Source organism: Takifugu flavidus, chromosome 10, assembly GCF_003711565.1.
Source record: "Takifugu flavidus isolate HTHZ2018 chromosome 10, ASM371156v2, whole genome shotgun sequence".
NCBI lineage: Eukaryota > Metazoa > Chordata > Actinopteri > Tetraodontiformes > Tetraodontidae > Takifugu > Takifugu flavidus.
Window position 1 is genome coordinate 4617638 of NC_079529.1, and position 12123 is coordinate 4629760.

A 12123-nucleotide genomic window follows, 5' to 3' on the forward strand; every position below is an offset into this window, starting at 1 on the left:
TTTTTCCAAATTCTCAACATCTAACTTGATTCTGCCTCATTTAGGTGACGCATTGATGTTGGAACAAAAAAGACAGACATCAAAGTGTATTCCAAATATAAGAAAACTGTTTTCCGTGTTAAAATTAATATAAAAACACGGCGCCTCTTCCAAAGGGGGTTTTATTTTGAGGTTTCTCGAGTTTGTGTGTACGGGCACTGATCCGGGAGGCGGGCGTGAAGAATCTAACGGTTTTTTCCTGACGACAGGAGGCTTCGCTACACGACGGGCGGCGCTGTAACATTAAACAAGCAGCCATTGTATCTTTGATGGGTCGCCCGTCCTCGAAGGAGATTTGCTCAGTTGGCTAGCGGAACAACGGCAGCGGATGGTACAGATTAGGCTTCGGTTGCCATCCTCACACCGAGATTTGTAGCTGAAATTCGGGTTTATGTGAAACGGAAGGTGAGGTAAATTTTCTTCAGCGCCGACAGCGGACTAGAGACGTTAGATAACCACGTAGGCGAACTGAGATTTGTGGCTCGTGTGCTGAACCAACTGGTAACGTTGTATTAGCGGCTAGCGTTAGCCAGCTCGTTAGTGGGGAAGGGATTTGTCATGGATTAGCTTAAATGGTTAACGACCCAGGGCATCGCAGCAACGTTAGGGCAACAGCCTTTGTTCGGAAACGCGAGGCGAACTTGAAGAAGTTTCCGCTTCAAGGCCGTGCGGATTTGAAAATGCTCTGTCGCATTTAGCTGGCGTCTATAAAACGTCTTTCAGTTTCACAGTTCATCGCGTCTAGCTCGGTTTGATGAATGGACTGGTTAAGTTTGCAGCAACGTGGCGAAATATCCGACTGCTCCTGTCCAACAGAAATACTCGGTGAGCTCGCCAGGAGGGCTGTAACCCTCGCAGTGTCGTCTTGGGGGGTTTAATGTTTGTGTAACACGTTATATAACGTTAAGACATGTGCTCATGTTGTTATTTCTGTTCCTGCTAAGAAAACTATGTCACATATCTGCGACATGTGGAGAGGTAGATTGCATTTGATAGGCGAGATCAGTCAGTACCCAACAGCTGTTTCGTCCCAGGCTAAGGAGGCTTATAATTGTACATTGTTCAAGAGAAGAGATCATTTTCTGTATAATCCCGAGAGCCAAAATAATGTGCAAGGATTGAACTAGATCTCAGTAATAATGTAGCTTTATTTGAGGCAATGTAGGTATGCCTCGAGTCATTTGTGTTTTAAAACCTTAACTCCCCGAGAACAATCATGTCTTTATTAAAATGTTGTTGTTTCCTCTTTTATTCAGGTGACATTCATTTTGATGGAATGATGACTTCTCAGAGATATATGGAGTCAAAACCAGCGGGTAAGTGGGGGGTGGGGGGGGCACTTGCAGTGGAAATTGCCTAGATCTCTTATCAATGCACCGCCATGTTGACATAATCGGTGCGTGATTCTCATTCACTTAAACATTAGCTCGGTTCACTGACATGGAATGGCAGACGCCAGCTGTGTCGGAGAAGTTCCAAAGCCGTTTTGGCCGACGTCCCGGAACAGCGGACAGCGGGGACACCGGTCTCGGTACCTCGGCATCTGACAGCACAGAAGGTGATGACTTTTGTATGGAACCTCGCTCGAACATTGTTTGCTTGAACATTGCTTTTTTCCAATGTTTACAGCAGAGTTCCAGTTTACGCTGTGCAGAAAGGCAGCACGCTGTTCTATTAGATAACTGGGGTCATAGCAGGACAGGCCTTCGCCTGTAACACCAAACCTCACTTCCAAAGCACTCGCCCTGTTTTTATAGGGTGTTTTTGGGAGTTAAATCTCAGCGGAGATGGTGCACGGATGTGTGTGATAGAGAGATTTCGTTTTCATGCACACACAGATGTGGTGGAAAATATAACGGGCGTGCACAGCAGGAAGCAGCAACAAATAATCGGGTGGAAAATGACTTTTCAGCATTTTGGGGTGCATTCGCAACATAACATCCCAGTTGGAAACTAGGCAAAATGTCAACAAACGGGTTTTTGCTCATCTCACACACCTATATGCTTTGGCTGCCTCGAGCGTCGTCGGTTTCTGAACACGAATGTTTTTGCTTTTTCTTTCCAAGTGGTTAAATTTTTAGTTTGAGTGGGCTTCGTGTGTGTGTGTGTGTGTGTGTGTGCGTGCGCGCACTTTACAAGTTTACCCACTTAACTCCAACTGTTGATCATACTTCTGTTGCTGGTACAGCTCTGGTCTGGCCACTTCCCTGACAACTGCGCTTAGCAACGTGACAATTACCCCCAACTTTAGCCTCAATAATGACCTGTTGTAGATCTGGTGTAAATTAAACAGCAGACGGGGTTGGGGTATTAAAAGCAGTCTTTTTCAACTTAGCTGTTTATTTAATACTATAGTTTTGCCGTTGAAGTTTACACATTGCGTAACAATAGTTTCCAAAGACAGGAATGTCTGCTGAGCAAAATGTTGTTGGGGTTTTTTGGTCTAGACTTGTTCCAGCTGGTTATGAATTCTGGATGCTTTTGGAGGTTTTCCCCTCCTGAAAGCTTAATATTCACACACAGACCTCACTTGTCAGTATCAAACCCGTATTAATTCAATTAAACAGACAGAGCAGCTTTCGGTCTTTAAGAAAGACCTGTTTTCCTCAGCCTTCGGCACTTTGACTTTGGATGTACACACGTGTGTTTGACAGTGGGGGAGGAAAGGTGCCGAAATAAGCGGTACTCACCGATCACTCTGTAACACGAGAGGTGGCCTATAAATACCCCTAACCTTTCCTGTGTATGCCTGCCTGTGTGTTTGCGTAAAGCTCCATGCAGACTGGTGCTTCAGCCGTCGGGAGACAATACAAGCCTCGTCTGCTGCCACATCAGTTTTAGCGTTAGGGAGAGTTTTTGCTGTTAACCAGAGATGCCGAGGGGAGAGAGCTTTGGTTCGCTTCTGCTCAGCTCACCTTTAGGGAAAAAATGCCTCCGCCGATGACGTGTTTGTTGTCTTGGACTGAACGCCAGACTTGCAAACTTCAACAGGTCTCTGAGGTCGGTAATGTTGTTAAAATGAAGAGCTCTTGTTGTTATGCATGTTTCTCGGAGGGAAATGAGATGCGCGCAGTTTATTATTAGCCTCATACGTTGATCAGGGATTTATCGCTTGTGTTAGTTTGAAGGAAGAGTCGGTTCCGTTTTTAGCAGAACTCTGCAGGTTTTTCAAGAAAGGCAGGCTCGAGTGGAGTCGGTCCACCGCGTAATATAAAAGAGGATTTCATGTCATACAGCCATACATTGGCTTTGCAAATTATGTAATCGTTTTTAATTCCGTGCCTTGAAGTCTATTATAAGCCTATTCCCTTGGTTGACTCATTCAGAGCAGTTAATTCTTTCAGCGGTGACACCTCATCATCAAAGTAGGACAATCTCAAATCCTTCTGCGATGTCATTGGCTGAATATAGAGAGAAAGGCCTGCAGTATTTCTCTAAATATTCCACATTGCTTAATCGCGCTATTTTAATCTTTGTTTTGCTTTAGGTGACTTCCGCAGTACCAGCAGCAGCCCCCCCTTCCAACCAATCCGCAGTCAGATTCCCATTCCCACCGCACATGTCATGCCCTCCACGGCCGGAGCCCCGGCCTCCAAGCCCCAGTCGTGTCACCAGGATGACTCCTTGAGCTCTGAGGGCAACAGGTCTTCTTCTGGCTCCAGAACTCCAAGCGGCTCCACCTCAAAGTCTTCCTCCCTCTCCAAATCAGCATCTTCTCCTAACTTGGATGCTCAGGCCAATCCTGGAGGTGAACTTGTGGCGCCAAATCCAGACTGCCTGAGTCGATACCGCAGCCTTGTGAATGGACTTGACCACTCCCTTTTCCCCTCAGATCTCACACGTGTGGATGATGTCCAGAAGTTTGACACTCCCGCTGTGGAGCCCACGCTAAATCAGTCAGCACTGCTGGGGGGGTTATGCTCCGATGTCAGACTCCGATTACAGGCGACCGGGATTAGAGATCCCTCAGACTGTACGTCTGATGCCTACAGAGGCGTCATGGACCACAGCTACAAAGTTCTACCTGAAGGTAGGCCTGGAGTTCCTGGCCCGTCAGAAACGTCTACGCAGAGGAGCAGTCAGCCCAGTGTACCTGGATTCTCTGGAGTTTACACAAACCACCTTGGCCTGCAAACACAATCTCTGCTGAGGGAGCACGCGGGCTCCAAAGGCTACGAGTCGCTGCGACAGGACAGATGTGGCGAGATGTCCAGCTGGCAACACAAGCAGCAACTGGAGAATTTACGGCTGCAGGTTCAGCAAATGCAGGTACGTGAAGGTGCTTTTTCCTCCTCTTGCCATACATATTTGTTGGCTGTCTCTAACTAATGCAAACGTGATTACATTAAAGATTACTAAAGGGGTAATTGTTGATGGTCTGTGTACGTCTGGTTCCCCATTAAACTAGGTCAGATGCTGGAGCAATGACTCTAAATTGCCTGAAGCCACAGACACACTGTCCTATTTTCTAGCTGTAGCAGGACGGATCAAGTCTGGCATCAAATACGACGTCAAAACTTTCATTTTGACGCAAGATTTAATTTGCTGCACGATCGCTGTGATGATGTCGTGATAGTTGTTGCGCAGTCAAGTCGGCAGAACATTCAAGCCTTCCTCATTTTTTTTGTGTGTGTTGCGAAAAGTAGGAGTGATAAGAAATATCTGACTGCAGATGTTAAACAGTTTTGCCATGTTGTGTTTTTGCTACAGTTAATGAGTCAGTACCCATCTTTGTACTCGACACCTGCTCACTCCGAGTCTGGCAAATGGGACGCTCTGGTCAAAGCTAGTGAGAGTCTGCTGAAGGAGAAGGAGCTCATCATTGAGAGGTGACCGTTCTCACAATATATATTGAAATACTTCATTCTAAATGTATTTTTTTTAACTGAATATAAAGGATCAGGAGTGTTTTTCTTTTCCCTAAGTACTGAAACATTGTACTCTGGACTTTATGCTGTGTTGCTGCTGATAATGACTTTGAATCTGGCTGTGAACCAGGCAAAAGCAACATATGGCCCAGTTGGAACAACGTCTGAGAGAGAGCGACCTGCAGGTGCACGGAGCCCTCTTGGGTCGCGGAGCATCGTATGGGGACATGTGTGTGCTGCGCCTACAGGTCAGGAGAAACACGAGAAAGCTCCCAACAACAAGAAGAAATGATGTTTTAATAGCTTTCTAGTAACACTATCACAATCCCTGTCATCACATGGTGGCTTTGCAGGAGCTTCAGAGAGAGAACGTGTTCCTGAGGGCACAGTTTGCTGAATGCACCGATTGTGCTGCTCTTGAAAAGGCGGAGGCAGAGCGCAGGCTCGGCGCGGTCGAAGCCGAGACGCGGCGGCTGACGGAGAGCCTGAAGGAGACCTGTGAGAGGCACGCAGAGGAAATGAAGAAACAGGAAGAGAGGGTTCGTTCTTGCTTAACCCATCTTCCCCAACTGTGTTGCAAGCAAGCAGATAAATGGATTCTGATGAGTGCTGCACATCTGTAGCATGTGTGTGTCAACATATTTTTTACCTGGAATGTTATGCCAGGAAATTTCTGGAACGGTGAGGGGTCATGTCCGTAAATTATGCTTAAATGGAAGAGAACCAGAAGGGTGACATTCACACGGAGACGCGAAAGCATTCTTTAGCCTCTCTAAAGTGATGTCCATTGCAAAGAAGAGGATGTAACAGTAAAGGTTACTGAACTATCACACTGTGGAGGTAGTTGTTTCCCTCCCCAATAAGCTGACATACTGATAAAAGCAGCTTGAACAGACAGAAATTTTGTATGGTCATTTTTGCGTCGTCAGTAACGTCAAGAAAGGTGTTAAAACCACTTCATTGGGGTGTGTGTGTGTCTGTGTGTGAGTGTGATTGGTTCTGTGTGTGTGTGTGTGTGTGTGTGTGTGTGTGTGAGTGTGAATGGGTCTGTGTGTCCTAATCACTTTACAATCTTTTAGCTGTGTTGTTTATGGTCTTTTCAGATCCGCAGTCGAGACAAACACATTAACAACCTGAAGAAAAAATGCCAGAAGGAGTCTGAGCTGAAGAGAGAAAACCAGCAGCGCATCGAGACTCTGGAGCGTTACCTGGCGGATCTGCCCACCTTGGAGGACTACCAGAGCCAGAACAAACAGGTAAGAACAGGTTCCGTCAGCTCCTGCTGTGGTTGATCGTATTAATCTGTACACGCACGAAACATGATTCTGTTGTGTTTCAGCTTCTGGAGGCCGAACAGCAGGCAGCTCAACTCCAAGAAAAAGCCCGGGAGTTGGAAGTCTGCCTGGAGACGACGCGATTACAACTACGGGAAAAAGACGCCCATCTGGAAGAACAGAAACGCAAGGAGAGAGAACTTCTGACCACTGTCACAGAGTATGTAGAAGCATATTCTCCCAGCAATGCTCCCTCTGCATCCAGCAAAACTGCATCCTGTTGGTTGATTCTTTGGGGGGGGGGTTTATTTTCTTGTCACACTCAGCATGCAGCAGCGGGTTCAGCAGGGCCTGGAGGATGGAGCAAGACTGCCCTGCCTGGATCTGGAGAAGCTAAGAGGAGAGAACAACAGTCTGAGAGAAGAGCAGCAGAGGCTCAAAAAGGTCCGTAGTTACCTGTTGTCACCAATTGAGTTACTACATTTGCGTCCTGTGTGTTTCATCTGTAAATAATTTCAGCCTAATACACACACGCCCTGTCCCATCAAGCTGAGGTCACAGCCTCAGTGTTTCAAGAAGATGCAATTTTACATTGAAATTACATAATCAGACATTCCTGAAAGCCTCTGTCAGAATGGGATGTTGTTCTAGACTTGGTAAAACACTATTAAATTGTGAGGCCTTTTGGAGTTCTGCATTTTCTTTTGTTTTTAAGAAAGAGACCGTTTATGTTGCTCTTTGCAGGTAATCGAGAAGCAGCACAGGATGATGGAGCAGCTCGGCTCTCAGATTAAGGTGTTTATCTCTTCACACTTGAGACTTTTACACAAACCAATACCCAGATTCATAGAGCCAATCTTTTCTGGTGTCTGATGGACAGTTTGCTTCCCTCTTTAAGTCAATGATACTCTTCCTCTGCTTGCCTGTTTTCAAAGATGTTAATCTAGAGATTTGTAGGGAGGACTCCATTGCTTGTGCGTTTACTTCCGTTTTATTCATTGTGTCTTTAGACTTTGGAGGAGCAGATCTCCCAGGAAGATAGTGCCTCTCAGGCTCTCAGAGAGGAGGTGTTGGCCAAAGAACGAAACATGTTGGAGCTCCGCACAGCCATGAAGGAGGTGCAGCAGACTTCCTTTCCTCCTCACGTTCTACCCATTTGTTGCCTATCATTGGCTGATATGAACTCTGGCTACTGTGTTTTAGCTGTCAGCCCAGAACCAGGAACTCCTGGAGCAGAACCTCACTCTCCAGGAGCAACTGAGCGATGCGGATCAGCAGGGCGGCAGTCAGGCTTCGTCTTCCCTGCCGCCGTCCGGGGCTCGCCTCACGCAGAAGCTGCACGCAGAAATCGCCTCTTGCCTCAGCGACCTACGCTCTCTGTGCAGCATTCTGACCCAAAGAGCTCAGGGAAAAGACCCCAATCTGTCCCTACTACTTGGCCTCACAGGTAAGCACTGGTTCATTTTTATTTCTTTATTTTTGTGGGGCCACCAGCACAAAACAGAAGATTTATTTCCCCCCGCAGCAACACAGTTGGCGACAGAGCCAGCAGAAGACTGGATGGATCCAGAGGTGCTGCAGAGGAAGCTGGTGGAAGCCCAACAGCTCCGGCGAGACGTCGAAGAGCTACGCAAAGTAATACTGGACCGCTACGCACAGGACATGGGAGAGAACTGCATCACCCAATAACGTTGCCAGCAGATGATGGAAGACGGCGGATTCAACCCAGCTTCATCTCCGATGCCTAAAACGGACGTGTGAACTCGAGGGCCGGGGCTTCGTTTTCTTGAAATGAGGACAGAGGAAAGCTCAGATGGCTTCGTTTGTGTATTCAAATACTCAAGCCTGCTCGTAGCTCCGAGCCCATTTCAACTCCCCCAGTGAGTCCAGCTAATTCAGTCCAAGGGCTAACAGGAATTAACTTACCTCTAATACTTGATCCATTTTACGTGTGCTTTTTTTGTCGAGTGACGACGTACTGTCGGTAACCAAACAGTCTTAGATTTTTGTTTCCACTCTAGTGGGTTAGTATTTGTGTAGAAATTCCACAAATATAATTTATTTTACCTGTAATTTCCCTCTGGATTGGGGAAAGTTTTCCAATAAGTGGTTGACAATCAACTGAAACTATTTTAACTGAACTTTGAACTGAATTCACACGTTACTAACGCGCCATTATTTCCAAATGGCCAGCGCGGTAACATCGGACTCTGCTGCGAGTGGAGACACGACAGCCGATGAAGGGTTTAATACCAAATCAGCTCCTTGCACCAACAGGCCTCTGTCAGCTTTTTTTTTTGTAACCAAAGAAACTCCAGGTGACACAGTTGTGCAAGTCTGTGAATGTTTTGGGGAACTTCTCTCCACCACAGGCTGTTCTCGCTCCGATCAAACACCAGCCACGTGCCTTTTTCTGTCACATTTGCAACCACAATGCTAATTCTGTTATCGACCAACCACAATACGCCGCTCGCTGCCGACTCCTCTCTGTAGGAGCCTGCGGGGCAGCGATACATTCCCTGATGCTAACTGTAACGGATCACATGACACTCCCATTGGTCCTGCTAGAGTTAAGTGTGTGTGTGTGTGTGTGTGTGTGTAGGTGAGTAACCCCACATGAATACTGTACGTTTCAGGTTAGTAACAGTTGAATTGCATTTCACAGTATTAACAGTTAGTATTATTTATTTGTTTGCATCGACAACTCAGTGAGTCTTCCTAAAGTGTTACGCTTGTGTTGATATCTTTAAGCAGATTTTTTCGTCCATGAAGGGCAAAGGTCCCATTTACTGACCGCTTGAGAGTATTTTTTTCCTTCCTGTAATTTTTTTTTACGCGAGATGTTGGGTCTGATTTTATGTCGGGATGATTGTTGTTGTTTACGCTCTTTCGCACACACTCGATGATGATGATGATCGGGCTGGCCGGATCACCCCAACATCACCAGTTTTATTTTACCCGTTGGAAGTTTATAAAAGATAAGCCATTAAAAAAGAAGATTTGAGAGGAAGAGAAGGGATTTTTCAGAATATGCAACAGCGGTTATTATTTTGGACAATAAATATTCAGAACCCAGGAAAACACGAGCCATTTTTATTGTCATGGGACCTTTTTAAAAAAGAAATCAGCACAAAGATTTATCATTGGAAAACCAGGCCCTGCATGCCTTAACGTCTCAGATGCTTGTTTTTTTGCAAAAGGGAAAAAAAGATGTTTATATTTTCATATTTTTGTCCTCGTTTGTACTTTTAGAAATAAAGATTTTCATCATTTGCTGTTTCACATTTGGAATTTCTGACAGGTGCGACTCTTCTCTGTGGCTTCCTGCTTCTGAGAAGAGTTCAGCGTTTCCTCTTCCGCAGCAGCAGCGCGCTGTTGCCCGTGAACCCGCAACAGCCGAGCGTCTGGCTCTCATCGCTGTAGCAGCGCCGCGGGTGCGCGCTGATGATGTCATAACCACAGAGACCACTTCCTCTGTAACACAAGGCGCAGACGGTGTTGCGTTTGGGACGCCGTCGACGTGCAGGCTGACACGGTCTCACCTGTGCTCGTCCAGGTACCGCCGCAGGTGCCCAATGGTTTCCGAAAAGCACATTTTCAGTATGAACACGCAGTTCCCGTCTTCTGACCTTATCTTCAGGGTGAAGAGGTCAGAGCTGGCGGGTTGCACCCTGCGAAGTGTTTCCATTGAGTTTATTTTAATGCTTATGTCATTTGGGTAAGTTATATTCAATCAAAGCTTAATTCTATAGATTCAGTCAAATGTATTGAATGGTGTGTAACGTGTAATACCCCCTTTCATCCACGCGCAGCGCTGGTGTGTTAATGATCACCGAGGGGATCGTCTGGGTTTTGGTTGAACCCTGTCAGGAAGCACACGTTGACTCACGATGGTGCACAATTAGCAGGAAGCATGAGAAGCATTAGAAAGTGTCACCTGCAGAGTGTCCCTCAGAGAGTTCCTGATGTCAATCACATGACCATTTTTTATGACCACCTTTGGTAACCGGTTCAGGAACTGCTCTGCCCTCACCTTCTTACCTGGGGTCACATGAAAATCAGAGAGAGACAAAGTGAGCACTGGCTCAACCTTAGTGAGAATCGCTGTGATGTTCTCCAGCCTGTCTCACCAGGAAATGTGAGCCTGGAGGTGAACTCCTCGTTTCTTCTGTCACAAACCTGAAAAGAAGAAGGAAGCTGCAGAATTGCCTGTTTGCTGCACTCCTCCCTTCACTAAGTCAACAAACCTCAAAAGGGGTGCCGTCGGGGAATCTGCTTTGAAGTTCGGATGGAAAATACCCATCCATCAGGTCTCGTAGGAACTGCTGCAAATGAGAGTGAAGGTGTGAAGCAGCGGTGAGGAGCAGCAGCGTGGTCTTTCCCTGCGGCGCGCTCACCTGTGTGCTGTGTTCCTGGTAAGACCGGAAAGGGCCATCGAACAAGACGATCCCATCCCTGTAGAGGCTCAGCCGGACAGACTCCTTTGTGGCCAACTGGGCCCCTTTAGCTGTCAACCGCACGAAACTTTCTCCTTCGCCAGCAATGACGTTCAGTTCCCTGATCCTCTGAAGCACCAGGTCAAAGTTCACCCCAAAGCTGGGTGTAGAAGCGTCTGTGACGGGGCAAAGCCAGAGTTAGCCTGTTTTAGCACAGACAATAACTCTCTTTTTATAGAATCTGCAGAGTAGCTGACCGCTCCCGCCACCAGGATCGGATCCTCCGACGTCCCCCACCCAGATTAAGCCATAGTCTTTTAGAAAACTCTGCAACACACAGATTAGACATCGCTGTCAATCACCTTCGCCACAGCCCCCTGAATTAAAGGTTCCCTCAAATCCGACCTCCATCTCCCACACTTGGTTCTGCAGATGCTCGCATCTCTTTTCCAGAGAGCTTCTGGCACTCTGATCATCCGTGCCATCTGCAAACACACACGCAGGAAATAAAATCAGGACATTTCTTCTCAAAAATAGGACCTGAATCAACCTGTGTATGTGGACGTTCACCTGATTCATGCAGCGGCGGCACTTTCCTCTCCAAGGCTGCAATCTTTTGATCCTGCAGACACCAAAGGTCAGTTTTTGATAGGTATTAAAGATCTCCATGCTCTTCGTGAAGGATGTGGCTTCACCTTGAGCTTGATCTCCTTAGCTTGGCTCCTGACCATCGTCTCCAGGAGGGTCACCCGCTTCATCATGGCCGACAGCAGCTCCGTGTTGCTGGGTGGAGCGCCTGAATACCAGGAGGGCGAAGAGAAGTGCCGAAACATTGGGTGTCACAGCTAACAACTGGTGTACTCCACATTCCTTTTTACCTTTTCGTGGCGGAATCTGTGGTGCTGAAGTGGAGGCACCTGACGCGTGAGATGGATCAGACGGTTCCAATTCAGCTGTAACCTCTGGCAGAAACACCGCAGACACGGTCCAGTTCATGCCACAAAATATCATTTAACTCTTAATGTGACAATTTAATGAGACTTTCATGGGGCGAGTTTCTATATCCAGCCTTACAACAGAAGGTCCGTCCCAACGTGAATAAATACAGCTGGAAAATATCTAAAATAACAAATATACCGTTGTTGCGTTCCTATGTCACATTATCCTCCAGTTATCCTCATACCTTTCAGCAGATTCCTCCTGAAGGGCACACCCTGGCTTTGCCTGTCAAAGACAAAGTTGTGAGATTTTACAATTTTCAAGGACTTTCCCAGGTGAGTTGACCTGCCTGTGCACATCCAGACACGTGCGCTTCTTCTTCAGCACCGCCAAAGGTGAACTCATTTCTGCCCTGAAATGCTTCAATCCGAAATGAACAATCCCACTGGAGACCAGCGTTTACTGTGTCTTCAAGTTGCTTGGAGTCTGTTACCAATGGCAACGGACAGGCAACGGTTCAGAGGGGAGGGGGGAACCGCCTGGTTGGCTCCCGATGAGTCCACAAGA

General features: G+C 46.9%; 2 protein-coding genes across 6 annotated transcripts; one reads left to right on the forward strand and one right to left on the reverse strand.

Moving 5' to 3' along the window:
• Nucleotides 1-254: 254 nt before the first annotated feature.
• On the forward strand, nucleotides 255-9453 carry cep85 (centrosomal protein 85). Of its 4 annotated transcripts, XM_057044248.1 has the most exons (15): nucleotides 458-864; nucleotides 1296-1355; nucleotides 1466-1597; nucleotides 3527-3787; nucleotides 3872-4308; nucleotides 4750-4868; nucleotides 5038-5155; nucleotides 5261-5446; nucleotides 6011-6163; nucleotides 6247-6401; nucleotides 6508-6625; nucleotides 6926-6976; nucleotides 7192-7299; nucleotides 7385-7628; nucleotides 7707-9453. In XM_057044248.1, exons 1-15 carry the CDS (start codon nucleotides 798-800, stop codon nucleotides 7868-7870), a joined length of 2373 nt encoding a protein of 790 aa, XP_056900228.1. In that variant the 5' UTR covers nucleotides 458-797; the 3' UTR covers nucleotides 7871-9453. The 4 variants fall into 4 exon arrangements, with proteins under 4 accessions (XP_056900229.1, XP_056900227.1, XP_056900228.1 ...); XM_057044249.1 differs by lacking the exon at nucleotides 458-864 and adding an exon at nucleotides 255-444 and having other exon boundaries at nucleotides 3527-4308; XM_057044247.1 differs by having other exon boundaries at nucleotides 456-864; nucleotides 3527-4308.
• ubxn11 (UBX domain protein 11) lies at nucleotides 9254-12041 on the reverse strand. Of its 2 annotated transcripts, none has more exons than XM_057044256.1 (14): nucleotides 11906-12041; nucleotides 11801-11841; nucleotides 11496-11579; nucleotides 11313-11413; nucleotides 11188-11239; nucleotides 11023-11102; nucleotides 10875-10944; nucleotides 10579-10793; nucleotides 10429-10503; nucleotides 10312-10360; nucleotides 10119-10222; nucleotides 9974-10044; nucleotides 9724-9852; nucleotides 9254-9655 (listed from the first exon to the last, which is right to left on the reverse strand). In XM_057044256.1, the coding sequence occupies exons 1-14, from the start codon at nucleotides 11959-11961 to the stop codon at nucleotides 9523-9525; spliced, it is 1260 nt and encodes a 419-aa protein (XP_056900236.1). In that variant the 5' UTR covers nucleotides 11962-12041; the 3' UTR covers nucleotides 9254-9522. The 2 variants fall into 2 exon arrangements, with proteins under 2 accessions (XP_056900236.1, XP_056900235.1); XM_057044255.1 differs by having other exon boundaries at nucleotides 10429-10506.
• Between the last annotated feature and the right edge of the window lie 82 nt (nucleotides 12042-12123).